The sequence below is a fragment of the Colletotrichum costaricense genome (assembly GCF_030867565.1).
Source record: "Colletotrichum costaricense strain IMI 309622 chromosome Unknown Scaffold_10.1, whole genome shotgun sequence".
NCBI classification, from domain to species: Eukaryota; Fungi; Ascomycota; class Sordariomycetes; order Glomerellales; family Glomerellaceae; genus Colletotrichum; species Colletotrichum costaricense.
This window is the reverse complement of record NW_026848239.1, coordinates 984,664-1,001,551: the sequence shown is the minus strand read 5'-3', so window position 1 is coordinate 1,001,551 and position 16,888 is coordinate 984,664. Positions and strand designations below refer to the sequence as shown.

General features: G+C 55.0%; 6 protein-coding genes across 6 annotated transcripts; 3 read left to right on the top strand and 3 right to left on the bottom strand.

The window, feature by feature from the left end:
• Window positions 1-189: 189 nt before the first annotated feature.
• CCOS01_09936 (uncharacterized protein) lies at window positions 190-2,370 on the bottom strand (the record flags this gene model as incomplete). Its single annotated transcript, XM_060458093.1, has 2 exons — window positions 190-206; window positions 285-2,370. The coding sequence occupies 2 exons, from the start codon at window positions 2,368-2,370 to the stop codon at window positions 190-192; spliced, it is 2,103 nt and encodes a 700-aa protein (XP_060311258.1).
• Window positions 2,371-3,586: 1,216 nt separating this feature from the next.
• CCOS01_09935 (uridine kinase) lies at window positions 3,587-5,514 on the bottom strand (the record flags this gene model as incomplete). The annotated part of the gene is made up of 10 exons (XM_060458092.1): window positions 3,587-4,070; window positions 4,124-4,355; window positions 4,406-4,447; window positions 4,499-4,526; window positions 4,582-4,667; window positions 4,730-4,772; window positions 4,825-5,026; window positions 5,082-5,131; window positions 5,182-5,259; window positions 5,332-5,514. 10 exons carry the CDS (start codon window positions 5,512-5,514, stop codon window positions 3,587-3,589), a joined length of 1,428 nt encoding a protein of 475 aa, XP_060311257.1.
• A 1,223-nt stretch (window positions 5,515-6,737) lies between these two features.
• CCOS01_09934 (ran binding protein in the microtubule-organising centre) lies at window positions 6,738-8,092 on the top strand (the record flags this gene model as incomplete). The annotated part of the gene is made up of 4 exons (XM_060458091.1): window positions 6,738-6,833; window positions 6,932-7,008; window positions 7,257-7,452; window positions 7,640-8,092. The coding sequence occupies 4 exons, from the start codon at window positions 6,738-6,740 to the stop codon at window positions 8,090-8,092; spliced, it is 822 nt and encodes a 273-aa protein (XP_060311256.1).
• An 883-nt stretch (window positions 8,093-8,975) lies between these two features.
• CCOS01_09933 (uncharacterized protein) lies at window positions 8,976-9,778 on the bottom strand (the record flags this gene model as incomplete). Its single annotated transcript, XM_060458090.1, has 3 exons — window positions 8,976-9,285; window positions 9,370-9,480; window positions 9,576-9,778. 3 exons carry the CDS (start codon window positions 9,776-9,778, stop codon window positions 8,976-8,978), a joined length of 624 nt encoding a protein of 207 aa, XP_060311255.1.
• A 366-nt stretch (window positions 9,779-10,144) lies between these two features.
• Window positions 10,145-10,925, top strand: CCOS01_09932 (uncharacterized protein; the record flags this gene model as incomplete). Its single annotated transcript, XM_060458089.1, has 5 exons — window positions 10,145-10,192; window positions 10,277-10,291; window positions 10,515-10,668; window positions 10,736-10,801; window positions 10,900-10,925. The coding sequence occupies 5 exons, from the start codon at window positions 10,145-10,147 to the stop codon at window positions 10,923-10,925; spliced, it is 309 nt and encodes a 102-aa protein (XP_060311254.1).
• Window positions 10,926-12,379: 1,454 nt separating this feature from the next.
• CCOS01_09931 (uncharacterized protein) lies at window positions 12,380-16,262 on the top strand (the record flags this gene model as incomplete). Its single annotated transcript, XM_060458088.1, has 3 exons — window positions 12,380-12,589; window positions 12,643-13,135; window positions 13,198-16,262. 3 exons carry the CDS (start codon window positions 12,380-12,382, stop codon window positions 16,260-16,262), a joined length of 3,768 nt encoding a protein of 1,255 aa, XP_060311253.1.
• Window positions 16,263-16,888: the final 626 nt, after the last annotated feature.

Here is a 16,888-nt window from a genome sequence, read left to right as displayed (position 1 = left end):
ACCGTCTACGTATCTCTTTTTATGCCTTTTCTTTTTTTTTTTCTTCTGTCTGTGTTGTGTAAGTTCTATACTCATGCATCCATCTCTCGCAAGATTTGCACTTCAGTACCTCGTACTCCGGCAGGGTATGCTAACAAAAGAGAAAGAAATTAAAATCAATTCTTTGCAACGAAAACGCGTCATTGCTTTCTAATAGCTCATCAAATCTGTAAAACCACGCTGTTAGTTATCAACCGCTTCAAGCCCAACGGTAAGAGTAAATCAATGGGGGGACAAAAACATACCTCTTCCAAAGAGACCGCGCTTGGCCCAGTCCATGGCCAGCAAGATCCGCGTCCTCAAGCTCACGCTCTGCGCAAAGTAGACGGACCGCCACATGTACACAGCCCACAAACCACCCGCGAAATTCCACCCCTGGCCCCAGTCGAAGACGGCCGAGTTGCCAATGTACGCGAGACTGCCCAAGTGGCGGTACTCGAACGCCTTGTACACCACCGAGTCGATGTCGCCGTCGAGGACCATGTTGGCCTTCAGCCCGTCCGACGTGCGCGCCATCTTGTTGAACTTGTGCGCGAGGTACTGGCCCTGCTGGTGGGCGCGCTGCGCCGTGGCGGGGAGGGACGTGAGCTTGGAGTCGATCTGCTTGAGGAGCTCCCTGAGCTCGCCGAAGCCGAGGGTGCCGGACTGGTCCTTGTCGAACTGCTCAAAGAGCTTGTCGAGGCGCTTCAGGTGGCCGACGGCCTGGGGGAAGCGGCGCTTCACGTCGTTGGCGACCTCGCACCAGTCGCTGAAGTGGAGCTCGAGGGTCTCGGGGTCCTTGCCGTGCTTGAAGGCGAGGCCGCGGCAGAAGGTGATGATGTGGTCGGCCACGTTGTTTTGGACTGTCGAGCAGTCGCCGATGGCGTAGACGTCGCCGAGGGGGGTTCCGTTTAGGCGGAGGTGGGTGTCCGTCTCGAGGGCGTGGCGGTTCGTCTGCGAGGGGCCGAGCTTGGAGGAGAGGCGCTTGCAGAGGTCGGCTTGGGCGACGCCCGTTGACCAGAGGCAGAAGCCCATGGGAAGTTCCTTGGTGAGGAGGGATCCGTCGGGCTGCTTTTGGGTGAAGGTGATCTTGTCCGGGTGGACCTCCTTGACGCGGGAGTTTGTGAGAATGTCAACCTGGTCGCGGGCGAAGTGCTCCTCCGCGTACTTGGAGAGAGTCTCGTCGTAGGTGTTGAGGATGTGGCTGCGGCTCTGAATCAGGTGGACGGAGATCTCGTTGCGGAGGAGCTTGGGGAAGTGAAGTGTCAGGTCCTCGTTGAGCATGTCAAACAGCTCGGCCGCGAACTCGACACCCGTGGGACCGCCACCGCTGACGACAAAGGACAAGAGACGCTTGCGCTCCTCGTCGGCGGTCGTCGGCAGGCAGGCTTGTTCGAGGTTGTGCATGACTTGGTTTCTAACCTTGCGCGCATCGCTGATGTCCTTGAGGAAGTGGGCGTTCTCCAGTCCCTTGACGCCGTGGGGGTTCGTGGTAGATCCAACGGCGATGACCAGCTTATCGTAGGGGACATAGAATCGTGTTTCGTTGCCAAAGGCGTCGGGTTGAGAGCACTCAATCAGCTTGTGGGAGAACTCGACGTCCTCGGCCTTGGCGCGGATGAAGTGACCGTGAACGCGGGCGAGGATTCGGCGGACGGGTTCGACCAGTGATCTCAGTTCCAGGGTTCCAACAGTGGCAGAGGGCAGCATGGGCGTGAACAAGAAGTAGTTTGTCGGGGACACAACAGTAACGTGGTATTCATCCGGGTTGAGCTCCTTGAGTAGAGCCACTCCGCCCCATCCGCCGCCGAGAATAACAAGCTTGGGCTTCTCCTTTGCGCTCTTCATGTGTTCGTTGTCCAGGTCGTCAATCAGCACCTCTGCGATGGGCAGGTTCTTTGGTCCGCCTCGCTTGGGGCTCAGTGCCAGCTCAGATACCTCGATTTCGTTCTGGTCCGGGTGTTCCTTGTAAGTGGAGGCATCGTAGATGAAGAAGCCAACCACGCCGAGGCCGACAAAGATGATGCCGCCGCCGAGCCATGCGGCGCTGGCGTACGCGAAGCGGAGGAGTCGTGACCTTTGTTTCGGAGTAGGGGCCGGCGGCGGCGCGCCGGAGACTGATCGGATGGCGGTGCCTTTGGGCAGACCGTGAGCGTTGAAGAAGAAGTTGGCGAGAGGCGTGGTGGGAGGTGTTGTCCGGGATCGCTGGGGTGGAGGGCTAATAAAGGCGCGCCTTTGCGCGAGGGCGGCGACCTGTTGCTTGCATATCGGCGTAGGTTTGAACAAGCTGATGGGTGATGTGTGAGAAACGGCGCGAGGTATGCGCCTCAGCGCGGATGTGGTGGGAGGCATTTAATTATCGCAGATTAGTCTGGTGTTTTTTTCGTCTGACGTCGTGATAGAGTAAAGGTAGGATCTAGCAGTATGGAGATGTCATGTCGAAACGAGTGAATGGGAGCAAGCAGAGAGCTCTAGAGATGTGTCGCGATGTATCAATTGCAAAGAAGCAGCAAGAGACAGAGGTAACCAGAGAGAGTTGAGGTTGTTGGATTTTTCCAAGAAAGAGAAAATCAAGGTCGTAATGGTCACGAAAATGAAAAGGTTCCTAGGGGCTGGCGGGCATAGCTCCCTGGACGTATGCGTAATGATGCTTGTACTAAGGTACTGTTCGCGCCAGAACCGTCAAATCCGAGGAAGCTAAGGTACCTTACACCGTACTACGTAGCTACGTAGACGGGAGGACGTACCTTGTGCCGACAGCTCCAGCAAGTACGTCATTGTTCGGTTAAGCCGAAGGTTGCCTCCCATGCAATTACACCAGATAGGCCAGAATAATCTCCAAGGTGTCTTGCTCTACTTGTCAACGGATAGACTGACCACTAACCTTTTGGACGAGTTCTCTGATGCATCACGCGAGCAGGCAAGAAAAAAAAATTCTTTACAAAAAAGCAGCATCCGACCGCATTATCGCCGTCACCGACGACGAATCTCGGACTTTCGTCCCAACACCTCAGTTCCGTTGTCGGCGCCGCGATCTCACGGCCGTCCGAGCTGATAAGATCCTTTTAAAGAGGACCAACTAAAAAAGGGTCCTTTCTCGGCCTGAAATCTGAATACTCGTCTAGCGAGAAACTGTGATCTCAGTCAGCGGCGTCCAAAGACCCCCTGCCGCGGGAGCCGTACGTCTCCACCACCATGTCCACTTCTCGGTGTCTCGTTCGGCCAATTTGTAGCCGCATTTGGAGCCAATGACGAGAATCGCAGCCGTGAATCCGGTATCCGTCCAGAGTGCCAGAGTGCGAACAAGGCGAGCCGCGAGAGACATATATGCGAGGCAATGGATCTTCCAGGCTGTCTGGCAGGCGAACATGCGGCCTTTTCCAGAGGGACGGGTTCCAGCCCTTGAGGACCCTCAAATCTCATGAATCAAGCAGCCTTACTCCATGGCATTACGGTGCACTTTTGCAATAGGATCTTTCCTGTTGCCACTTGAGCACTCATCGATTTTGCTACAGAGGCAGGCTCGGCGCAACTCGGCCGGGTTATACAAGTATATATATGCCTACGGCTAGCATCGGAAGTACTTCTTTTCAACCCAGCGATCCTCAATATCTGCGAGCATGTTGCACAGAACAATAGTGATACCAGGAAACACCTTTGCAAGACGGTGTACACCCAGTCTTCCGGCAGCATAGCACGCCAGCACAATCTTGTCCTGGGCAACGCCGTGATCGACGAGCACTTGCACAGCCATGAGTGCGGCGCCTCCGCTGGCCATCTGCGTGTCAATCAACAACACCGACTCGTGAGAGTCAATGTTATCCGGGAGCTTGAGATAATGCAGCTCGGGCTCTCCCGTCCGGACGTTGGACTGGATCAGGATTCTGCCTGTCCGCATGTCGGGGACGACCCTCTTCAAGGCCGTCTCAAAGGCGGCACCGCCACGAAGGACCAGCACCGCACTTACATCGCCCGTAGCTTGGAGTCCGTTGTACTTGTATCCTTGCGGCGTGGCAATGGTCTTTTCTCTGAACTGGACATTGTTGAGTGCCCTGTGGTTGTTAGCCCGTCATTCAGACGTTCACCCAGCAGGCAATCTACTCACTGCTCGATCAGAAGACACGCGAGGCGGTCAAAGTAGAAGATAAAGTCTTCCGCGGAGGTGTCGATATCCTGGATGATGGTGCTCATGCCTCTCAGTTGCGGTGACTGGTCGAGAATCACGACTCTGTCAGACAGAGGGTCACTGGCAGCAGCCAACTCCAACTGCGTGAGTGCTGCCCGGTGGTGGGTTGACTTTTCGATCAACTTGCGCTCAATGTACTGAACAACCATGGCTAGACTAGGTATTAGTTATGAAGCTGTACTGACATGATGATATGCTTACCCATAGCTACGCGGTTCTCGATACCTCTCGGCACGATGATGTCTACTTGCGATCAGTCTCTACGAAGCATCTGAAGCGGCTCGGCTAGTTTACCTGCGACTTTGCGCTGCGGCTCGACGAACTGGACACAGACATGTTAGGAAAGCCCAACACGATTTGATGATGGAGCTCTTTACTTTTTCAAAGTTTGGTTTCACAAACTTGAACCACTGCTTCATGATACCATCTACGTCACGGCCACGCTCCTTGACGTCTCTCAACACTTTACGTTGCAAGGTCAGCTGTGCACTAAGTACGTCACATCCCGGGCTGCCTGCGACTTACCTCTCCGTGACAAACACGTATCGGCATCCGCCTCGCAGAATATCTGAGCAACAGTCAGAAGTTGATCGCGGTTCGATTTGACGGGATTGAAATACCCTCATATCCAGAAGATCAATAATACGGGGGTCATGGAGGGCAAAGATTCCTTCCAGGATGATGACGTGAGGTGAGTAGATGGTTGTGGTATTGTCCAACCTTTGATGCTTAGAGAAGGAGTAAATGGGAATTTCAGCCCGTTTTCTAAAACCAATTATTATCATGATATAAACATTGATGTCTGAAATGCTCGCCTTCAGACTAGAAGAAGAGTTTCATGAAGCAAATTAGAAAGCGAAGATGTTACAAGACTTACCCAGCCTTCAGATCGCGCAAACATTGTACAAGTACGTTAAAGTCAATTGCCTGAATTCGGTCAACATGCATGCCAGCAGTACTATCGGCATATATCTTACATCCGGCGCGTCAAAGTCAAAGTCGTTGTCAAAAGCCCTTTTTGACTCCTCAGGACTCAGGGGGTTGTAGAAAGAGTCCTATATTCAGATCGAGTCAGGGGAGGGGCCATCGCCGCAAGCCGCCGGTTGGCGGGGTAAATGCACACATACCATGGACAAAATCACCACCCAGGGCAGATTCAGCTTCCTCACAATGGCGTGCGACAGAGTCGACTTTCCAGAGCCGGAACTGCCAGCAATACCAATGATGCTGACATCTGCCCACGGTGGTGAGTAGTGAGTCCGCCGCTGGATCGTCACATGAGACTCGGTGCCGCTGTGGTTGTCTGCCATTCTTTGAGCTGAGAGGCGGAGGTCGCCGACGTCGATGCGCGGGGCAGGCTGGTGGTGGTTTATCGGGTAGCTACAGCTTTATCCTCGGATTCTGCAGCGAAGTGAGATAGGCCGGTGGACAGAACAACCAACGACCTGAGGAACAGAGACTGCAGGTGTCGACGGCTTTGATGTCTGCTCCCTTCGCAATGGAAGGGGGGAAGAAGCAGAGATGAAATCCGAGGATATAAAAATGAAAACACTGGCTAAAAGGCGACTTCCAGGGTCCAGTCCCCAAAGATAAGCACTGAGGGGGATGGGTGCTTGACTTTGACAACCTAAGCCCGGTGTATGGTGGAGCTGGCCGGGCTAGGTCTGATGTTGAAGGTAACCGAATGGAAGGTACCTGCCACAAAGCTTGCTGATCAGACGGGAGCCACGAGAGGGGAAGTTGCGTTTTGCTGTTTCTATAGGGAAGGTGGACTGTACATCTTGGAAATGTTAGAGACAAGTTAAAACAGCCTGATCAAAAGAGAGAGGCTGTGCTCGCGTGCTATCTTTCCTCAAAGCATCAAGTCCGGTTCTCCAACGGAACATCTCTTGTAGAAGTGAACGATCCAATAGCGGGCTGGGCTCACACAGGTGGGCGCACAAATACACAGGGTCCAGATGACCGCAGCTGTGCCTACGCAGCACAGCAGCCCGCAGGCACGATGCGTAGTTGCGGTTCATCACTTCGTACAGGTAAGGGCTGTCTGTCAGGTGGTATTAGCTCTGGTACCTGCCTCTCTTGTGCTTCTGGTGGGTCGCGCCCTGTGTTTTTTTTTTTGCCCTGTTCAACCCCAGTTGTGGCCCCCCGGGCTGCGTGGCTGCTCTCAGCGCCTTACCTGCCTTACCTTGAAAGTAAGGTACCTTGCCTTGGGTAGAGAGGGCATGTGCCTCGGATTACCTAATTATGGCTGCCCCACGCCAGGCGGTCCGGCTGATCCTGCGATTGGCCCTCTGCAGCCGCAAACTCTGGAACCAAATAAAGCTCCGCTCCAGCCTCTTTCTCTTTGTTCTGACGTTTCTTCCTTCTTCCACATCCAATCCCAGTTCTTCCTCAGCATCTTTTTCTTTCAAAGACTTCCTTCGCGTAACAAAACGAACGGGAGCTCGACTGGCCACTCAAATGTGACGACGGCCCAGCCCAGAGCCTGTCTGATCCTGCCTTGCTTTCCCTGCATTTGCGCAGTTCCCATCGCATGTCAGGACTGCCGGACATCAACGACCCAACAGCCATAGCAGTTTGGAATAGAGCTGCTGCGCGTCTCGTGCGGGAGACGTTGGAGAGAATCATGGTCCGTTGAGCTCCCCGTGTGCCAGTGTGCCAGTGTGTACATCCATGCTGGCCACGCCGTTTTGGTTGTCTTTTACAGCTAGCTAAGATGTCATCCAGACTTCGTCTGCGTCGACTGCTACACCCATGAAGCATGCCTTCGAGAGGCGTGTTCAGGACGTCAAGTCGCCCAAAAGGTAAGCTCCTCTCTCTCTTCTCGTTATCTTCCACGTCGAAGCCCGGCGCTAGCTCCGAAGCTACGTCTGGCGCTTCCCCCCTCCCCTCCCAGCTCACATGATGATCAACTATCAAATGGGAATCTCTCCTAGCAATTACCATGCGGAGAACTCGATATAAAATAACCCTGACACTTTTGCTGTTTTGCACATTTTTACGTTGTTCAAATTACAGTCAAGAGGACATCTGTGCTAACATGGACTCTCAGCGACATCAACGCCCTGATCCTCGATTACTTGACGATGGAAGGCTATCCTAACGCTGCCGCAAAATTCAGCAAGGAAGCCAACCTCCAACCCCACCAAGTCGACGAGACGATCAAGGTCCGCCAGCAGATTCAAAAGTCCATTCATACTGGAAGCATTCAGTACGCCATTGAGGCTCTGAATGACTTTGACTCAGAGGTTAGTTGTTTACTCTCCGCAACATTAAACCCCAGTCGCAGTGATTAGACATCGAGTTATCATGCACCACTCATAGCACCTTCGGGACACTTTGATGAGGAACAACCACTTTTTGATGAGCTTTCGCCTTATACACTACTTGTCAGCATGTTTCTGCTTTGTACACATGTCCTAACAAGTCATCTAGATCCTGGACCGCGATCCAACCTTGCACTTCGCGCTGCTTCGCCTCCAACTTGTGGAGCTCATTCGGGCGTGCACAAACACACCTGGCGGGGATATCACTCCTGCCTTGTCATTCGCCACGAACCATCTTGGACCACGTGCACCGACCGACTCGCGCTTCCTCAAAGACCTGGAAGAGACGATGGCGCTGTTGGTGTTCCCGCACAACGATCTCGAGCCGCAGTTGGCAGCCATTTTGCATCCAGACCTGAGACGGGATGTTGCAGATGATGTCAACAAGGCCATCTTGCAGCGTCAATCGGAGCGTAGGGAAGCCGCGATCCGACAGCTGGTCAAGATGAGGGCTTGGGCTGAGTCTGCTGCGAGAGCGGAGAAGAAGCCCCTCCCTGAGAGAATTAGTCTCGGCTTGAATGGAGACGAGAGTGACGGGCACGACCCAATGATGCTCTCGTAGAGCAACAGTCTTGAGGGCTACAGCAGCGACAAGGAGAATTATGATCCACTGCAAGAGGATTCGTTGAATGAGGGTAATGGGCGAGAAACAAACGATCTTGATCGGTATCTCATTCACAGACCGATTACCTCCCAGGTCGAGGAATAGAATCGCATCCTGGGAGCGGAGAGTTATCACGATGGCGTGGCCCATGTCGCTGACGATGCTAAAGACCGCCGTTTGGTTGAGTTGATCATGGAATATTATGAAGGGGAACATGATGGCTAGGGAATAGCGCATGGAGTTAAGAGCAAGCAGGGTTTGACTTTGGGATACGGGCCAGGATTGGCAAATCTTGGAGGCGTTACATCATTCATTCGGTTACGACTGAATGAGGGATTATGGTACATACATTTTTAATGGTTCACGACATCGGGTCAACAGATGACCGATAAAGGAATAGAAGCCATCACGGCAATTACGAACTCTATACTATACCCCTCTCGTGAAATGTTCCGTGAGAAAATGGCCGGCCGTGTCTGGTCTCTTTGTGACTATCAATAACCCATAATATACCTAGGTACCTTCGCAGTAGAATCTATCTTACCGCAAGGTAGATGGAATGGAGGTCATGGTACGAGTGGAGACTTTCGAGCCAATCACGGTTGGAGAAAGTCCGATTACAGCTCAGCATACTGAGTTTCCCGTATGTTCATCGAGGAACCCAGCTTCAATATCAAAGTCACGTTGAAATCCGGTTATGTTTCAATTTTTTATTGCTTTCTTTACCAAAACCCCTCTCCTCATCAGGTCTCAGGTCTACCATGGGGTACAAACGGTATTTTGAAAGTTTTATATACAAGTGATACTCCGTACAACAATATCGCTCCCACTCTGTCCCTCTCTACTTGGTCCGAATGTGCTTAAGCTTCTTGGGCGAGTACAAAAAGTTGTTGGCGTACGCCTTGGGCTTGATCCGCCTCGACTGCGGCTCCTGGACAAAGTACTCGTACCCTTGCTTCTCTGCAAAGTGGATGGCGTCCTCCTTGGACTTGAAGTTGAGTTTGGTGCCCTGCATCATGTCGGCCGACGACTGCCAGCCCATGAGCGGGTTCTCCCAGCGGTGGCCCTTGGGGAGGATGTCCCAGTCCATGCGCCAGTGGTGGCCTTGCCAGTTGCCTGATTGCGTTGCGGGCTTGGATTCCTGGTAGATGCTGTGAGGGTTTCCGTCGTTAGCTTTTGCGTTTTTCTTTTCTTTTCTGTCTTTCCCTGTCGTCTGAGATAAAGGCTATGCGTACCGGACTGTGCGAGCCTGGAGCTCCATGGGGGCACCGGAGATGACGGCGGCTTGGATGAAGGGGACGTCTTCGCTGCCGTTTTGGAGCTTCTTGGGGGTCGGGGTGAAGGTCCTGCGAGAACACAACCCAATTAGCACTTTGTTATGTTTGCCCAACCCAATTGCAAACGCATGCAATAATTCCTCCCAAGAGCTTTGCGTCCTTACGAGGTGGCCTTATCGGCGGCGATGCTGTAGTCGGGCTCGTTCTGCTCGGTCGAGGGGGCCACGGCGGCGGGCTGCTGTGTCGTGGTGCCGGTCGTGAGCTGGCTCTCGAATCGGCGAGCGGTTACGGGCGCGGAGACGGAAGCTCGGAAGGGAGCGGCGCTCCGCAGCAGGCGAGCTGCGTTGTAGGCGCGGAGGGATGCCATTGCGACGTGTGGGAGATGGGTGTTGGCTTCCCTTCAATTGTCGTCGTGGGACGAATTGGGTAGTCTGGGAATGCGATAATGGGTGGTGGTTGATGGTACGGCACTGGACGAGGCGGAAGGGCCTTGCCTTGCTTGGGGGGTGGCCCGGATTGGGGCGCGCTGATTGGTCGCCGCAAGAACCTTGACCCGAAAGAAACGAGTGCTTTTCGTTCAAACCTCACTTTCGGCAAACGGAGCGTCACCCTCGTCTATCATAGCCATCAGCCTTCCTCCCCTCCACGTCGAAATCGATAAAGTCAATTGATCCGCTCAATTGACCGTTTGCGCCGAGCGACCCTCCCGATTCTTCGATACCCCAAAGTCACCATGAGCTTCGTCCCCCGCCGCGGTCTCTCGACCCTCATCCCCCCCAAGGTGCGCTCATCTCCCTCTGTCCGGCCGACGACCGGCAGCTCTGCTATCGAACCAGGAGAAGTATGCTGACATTGATGCATACAGGTCGCCTCTCCCAAGGTACGATTATGATCCCGACTCACGTTTTTTTTCTGTTTTTGTGATGGATGCGAGGTTTGGATGGGAAAAGGTTACCCGGTGAATTCGGAGGTTCGGGCGCGGGATACGGAGGAGCGACAAGGACGGAGCTACTCGGAGCTACGGATTTTCTCAATAACAACATCAACAACGAGATGCAATACGGATCACAGGAAAAAAGGGCTAACATGACGAACACGGACAGGCCCTTGGCGCGGACCCCAACGCCGTTCGCATGCAGCGCGTTGTCAACTTCTACGAGAAGCTCCCCCGTGGTGCCGCCCCCGAGGCTAAGCCCACTGGCATCCTCGGTCGTTACGCCGCCAAGCACTTCAGCGGCAAGAACGCCTCTGCGAAGCGTATGTTGCCCCTTTAATTGCGAACGAAGGTCTGGCATGGGACAGAAGACTGACTGTTGTTGTGTAGCCATCATTCACGCCCTTGGCCTCCTCCTCGTCATCGGCTACGCTCAGAACTACTACTTCCACCTCCGTACGTCAAAACCCCTTGAACGTGGTACTTGGGATAAAATACCAGAAAGACGAACAAGACGGAGAGCGGTTCGGCGATGTGATGCTAACGATTGACAGGCCACCACAAGAACAATGCTCACTAAGCGACTCCCATCTGGTTGTAGTCCAGCCTCTGGCTGTGTAATGGCATTGGGACCGTGTATATAAGAATTAGAACCTATTCTCCAGGAGGAGGCTCCTCGGCAAATTTCCTTTTTCGTGTCCGGCGTGTATTCCTCCCTCGAATGTGAAATGGACAGAGAGAAAAGCGCGGTCTGATGAAAAGACATGAACAAAAAGAGGATGGCCTGGGATGTTCTCGTTCTCGGTCTTTTGTAGAGCCGCTGACAAGTCGAGCCGAGAGTTTGTTTCAGCTAGTCTAAAGATTGACTGAGTGGTATTGCGTAATGCTCATCCGGCTCAAACTTCCCAGGAAACCCGATGTGATGTGATGTGATGTTATGTATACACTCGAGAAGAGAAGACACGGGCGACACCGATCAGTAATGAATATGAGGCCACCATTGAGTTTGGTTTGCCAGGTGCTGTCTGCCTTACGATTGTTAAGATAATTCGAAGTCAGTCTCAAAGCAACGAGAATGCCATTAGTTTCAATCATTATTACAGACAGATAAAACAACTGTCAGTCAGAGAAGTGCGTCCATGAATGCTCAGACGGAGAGGCGCTCATCAATGCACTGGCACACTGGATCCAAGAATAGCCCGTTGGGATGTCGGGGGATCCCGCGTTGTTTCCTCCCGCCGGCGTTGCCTTCCCCAGCCCGCAAAGCCAGCGCTTTCCGCACTAGGCCGAGCTGAGCTCTGACCAAAACACAGTGTTTGAAAGCCACAGTGCACGAGGCTGACACACTGTCACAGCCTTCTTGGGCACCCAGTGACCACGTCGGCGGGCAGGTACCCATCGCGTCCCCACTGTTTTCCCTCGCCTTGCCTGCCTCTCTCCCCTCGCAGTGGACAGCGACTGAGCACTGGAGCAGCTCTACAGTGACTGGACAGGTGGACAGCACACAGCGCTGGAGACACTGAGCAACTTTGGCTGCTCCCCCTGCCCGCTGCCGCACGCTAATCCCTGATTAGGCGACTGCAGCTTCTCTAAGGAAAATCGACCTCACAACCATCACAGCCGCATAGGTGTGCCCTTCTCTACCACCACCTCACCCCCATCAGCCCAGCGCTCCTTTTTTTTTTTCCTCTTTTCCCTTCCAACCCTCCCCTTCGGACGCTATACCTCGACGACGCCGACGACGAAGCCGACGACGTACGTCTTGCTGGTAGGGGAACTATCCGAATCCGCGACTCCCACGATCGCATTCGCCCCGCGATTCGAATACACGAAACCGCTCGATTTCTGCGACTCGTCGCTCCCCCCGGCCCATACATACCTAGTACTCCATCACCAAATCCGACCAACCACCAACCACCACCATCTCGGCCTTCAACGATCTTACACACCCACACATCCAGAACAAGTCCTTCTAGTGACTCGAGCTCGGAAAAGCCAAACCTCGCTCTTCCAGCGCAGAACATCCGACGACGTATGATGGCAACTGAAGCCACCCTCGCCGCCCCCGTTGATGCTTCTGTCCATTCTGACCCCAAGCTCGTGAGTTCCCTCTTTTCCCCTCCTCCCCAGCAGCCCCAGCCTCACACCGCTGGCGCCCTGCCCCATCGCCGGATGATCCCCGCGTCCCCTCTTCACTCGTCTTCATTCGTCATTCCACCCCATGCGAACCTCACCCTTCACTCTGTCGCTTGCCCTTTGGCTAACCTAGGATCCTTTCGGAACCCTCCGCCGAACAGACTAACGACGCTGACATCGACTCCCAAAATGTCGGTCCAAATCGCGCGAAACTGAACGGTAGTCCCGCCGTCGATGACTTAGAGAATAAGCACATCACCGGTGTCGAAGATCAACTCAATTCAGCAGATGTTAGTGTTAGTGGAGGGTCGGATACGGAGGCATCACGGGCGGCTCGAGATGGAGAAAAGGGACACGGCAGGACGTCGTCGGCCGTCAAGAAGCCCGCAACCTTCAAGGCTGTCTCGGTCAACAAGACCTTCCTAGCATCAAAGGGCCCTACCATTTCCTCGGCGACCAAACCCGGCGAAAAGACGAATTCGACCTCGATCCTGAGCTCCTCGCCATCAGGAACCTCGACTCTGTCTTCACGGCCGAGGCTAGTCGCAAAGTCGGGCACTGGCACAGGTTCTTCACCGGGACTCAAAGCGGCTGCCAACGGCGCCAAGCCTGCCGCCGGCCCTGACCCCAGCGCAGTATGGAACAAGAATCGACGTAAGGCGACTACTAGGTCTTTGAGGGTGGTTGCGGTCATGTGCTAATATAACGAACCTCAGCTGTCCCTACCCCGGAACCCAAAAAGCTTACGGATGAAGAACTTAAGAAGTATGGTATCCATATGGCAAGCCGTCTTGCCCCCGAAAGCGGACAGTCGGCACAGGGAAATTGGGCAGATATAGAAGACGACGACGACGACTGGGCGCCCGAGACCATCACCTGGACCGATGGTACCAAGACCACCCTCCCGCATCCCGACGAAGTACCTGCGCCGCCGCCGCCGCCCGAGCCGACTCCTGCGCCACCGAAAGAGAAGGTCTTGGAGAAACCGAAATCTCCTGTACCACCGCCTCGAACCACCGCTTCGCCCTCGATTAAGACTGGCGGGCTTGCATCTGGCAAAGGGCTCATCCTCAAGGCTGGGTCTGCCGAAAAGCCCACGCTCGTCGCCAAACCACCTGCACCTCCGACGCCAGTGAAATCGCCCTGGGCACCTCTGCCCCCCGTCGAGAAGGCTCCTCCGCCAGTCATCGCCGGGCCGCCTGCTCCTCAGCAAGGCGCGAGATACCCCCCGAGAGACCACGCGACTAATAATAACGTTCCGCCCTACCATGCCAAGGAGATTGCTGCTGATGACTTTAACCGATCAGCTTGGAGAGAAGGTGGTCCTCCGGGCGGAAACCGAGAACTGTTTAACTCGCAATCTGGGCGATATGAGCCGGTCCCGGCCGATCGAAGAGGCTCCTTCCGATCTGACGTCCATCCTAGGCAGCCGGCAGTGTTACAACGCCCGTCCCAATCCGATCATCCGGGGCCCTCTGCCGCTTTCCAAACGAGCAGGAACTCTGTGCCCGACGGTCCCATGGGTAGGCGCCGTGGATCTTCTGTTGCTAGCGGTGGTAGCGGATCTTACTTGCAACGGCCAGGCAAGGGACATGAGCTTCCGGGTCCTCCCCAGGACCTGCTGAGTGCTCGTAGGGGCTCTATGGCTGGCTCGGTTGAAAGTCCCATGTCCCCGCGGAACTTTTCGCCTTCGGGCTTACAACATGGTCCTCGGATGCACGGCAACCAGCAGTGGCAACCTCGACCATCCCCCGGAACCAACCATGCCACTCTACACTCAGCTGGCCCTCAGACAGACGGAAGACCAGCTCCACCGCCACCGATGGCGCGATTGGAGGAGGATCTCGAGATGCAGAAGAAGGTCATGCGTGAGAAACGCGAATTGGCAATGCAGAGGCGACGCGAAGAGGAGGCTCGTGAGGAAGCTGCGAGGAAAGCGCGCATTGCGGCGAAGTTGGAAGCCATGGGGCCAGCCCCAGAACGCAAAAGTGACAAGAAGGAGGCTTCACCAGAGAGTTCCAACGCGGCCCCAGCACAGGCGCAATCTCGACAAGACGGTTCCACTTGCCAGGAAGCCGGTTCACAGCCGCCTGCCGCGGGTCCCGATACATCGGCTGTCCCTTCAACTCCCGCCAACGCCAAGGACAAGCCTTACGGCGAAAGACCCGTCACCGCAGGCGGAGAGCATGCGAGACGACCAAGTGGCTCGGAGGCAAGGCAGCCCAACTCATGGGTTGCACCTACGCCTCAACAAGAGCGGCTTCCGACTTGGGGCGCGGCTGCGGCTGGCCCTCAGGCTCCTCGTAACGTCTGGGGATCGCCTAACAATGATCGCGGACTGGGCAACGGCACCTTCAATACTGACTTGGGCCGTTTGCCAGAGCCTCAAGCAGCAGGAAAGGGCCCAGCACCCATCGCACCACCCAGCGCGCAGCGAGCGCAGGTTCAGATTCCACCGGTCACCCAGGCTCGTCCTACTACGGGTAATGCTCGCGAAGTGAACGAGATGAGAAATAGATGGGCTCACTCGGTTCTGGAAGGCGACAAGATAGTACTCGACGAGAAGAGATCGCAGCGCCTCGAGCGTGATCGGAGCCTGGTGGAGCGCGGGCTCACTATTGAACAAGCTCAAGCCACGATCAAAGACACTTGGCGCCCATCTGGAGATGGAAGACGCGATCCTGCACACGTTATTCACCACGATGTTCGCGCTGCTGGGTCTGTCGACCACTCATCTGTGCTACCTCCCACAGGACCATCGGCCGCCACTCAATCTCGAAGCTCCTCTAGATTCTTCCCTCCCAGGGACAACAGACATGATTCCACAGCTTCTCATGCGGAACCATCGAGGCCTAACTCGCCTTCCCCGCCGCCCCCGGATATGCTTGGCCACCCGGCCTTCGATGGAGACGCCATGCACCCTCACGTATCTCTCCCCCGACCGCATCCCGTTGTCAAGTTACCACCTTCAGCTGCGGCGGCGCAGTCAGCGGCACCCAGATCTACTGGGCCGTTTGCTTGGGCAACCCCAGCCGGTTACAAAGATGGTCCAGGAACTCATGGGCGCGGACCTCACCAGCAGAACCACGTGTCCCAGCGGTCGCAAGATTCAGCAGGAAACGAGAATTGGCAAGATAGGATCAACAACCTACTCACGGGTCGAAAGCCAAACTCTCCGCCAAAGGCACCTGGTGTCGAGCCTGTCACTAAAAGTGCTCTCGACTACTCTGGTCACTACAATCCGGCTACCGTCTCTCTACCTCGCTCAGCCACCCAGAACGTATCAGACGATGTGAAGTCTTTCACTACAAAGCCGCCGGCAGAGGAATGCTTCGAGGAGCAGGAAATGGGGTCGCTCCCACGCATTCATTTACCCCATAAGACTCCGGAGGCTGCTTGGCAACCTGCTGCCACCCCGATCAAGCCTCTGCCGAGGCGTTTCTGGGTTTCCGATGTCGAGACTGTTCGTTCCCTGTGGTTCCCCCATGAGATGTCTACTAGCGGCAGCGTTTATCGCATTCTTCTTCCCGGTATGGGTGATGCCAGGACTGTCCCACTTCCTTTCTCTCGATCGGGAAGCAATCCACGACGATCCAGTGGGCGTGGTGGTGGGCAGCGAGGATCGGGCCCGAATCATCGTGGCGGCAAGGGACGGGAGCCTTCGTATTCTGGTGAAGGAAGCAGTTCGACACCTCCCCCCAGCCGAGGAGGCCGCGGTGGCTACCGCGGACGCGGGTCCGAGAACTGGTCCCGCAGGACTACGCCCACGCAGGCAGCCTAAGAGCTGTCCACATTACAACTTCAAACCCTACACAACTTTGTTGACTTGTTGAGGTTAACATACACTACCAATCGCAGCCGGCAGTATCAACGGCCGACGAACACCGCACAAATATTGTTCCGCATGCTGCTACTGTGGCATGCCCGAACTGCTCCGCCACGAGCGGTAGGCAGTGTGTACCATCTCGAAAAATCGATTATCTTCGCAGAGAGCGCTTTGCGTTTTCAGACTTTTACGGACCCTGACTTGATCGAATCGCTTTGGTCGGTCGGTATATGAGCTTGACCGGCCGGGAAATTTGGCCCAGACGCGGACAAATGGGGCGGATGGAAGCGACAGCGAAGTCTTTTGGTGAATTTTCTTCTCTTCCACTCTCACGACACGCGAGCTCCATCTTCCCACCATTGAACAACACTTCCAACCCAATACGAGAACCCCCTTTGCTCGGCTACATAAGTCAGAGGGGAGGAACGCTGGTCATGTTGACCAAGGTCCGGTGTTTCTTCGTACGATTCATAACCATGACACGCATAACGAACGGCCGGGAGGTCAAAGGAAGGTTGGCTGGCGGGTGTCCTGGGAGTATCGGAGGGGGCAACGCGGTCTTTTACAAACACCTGATGTGC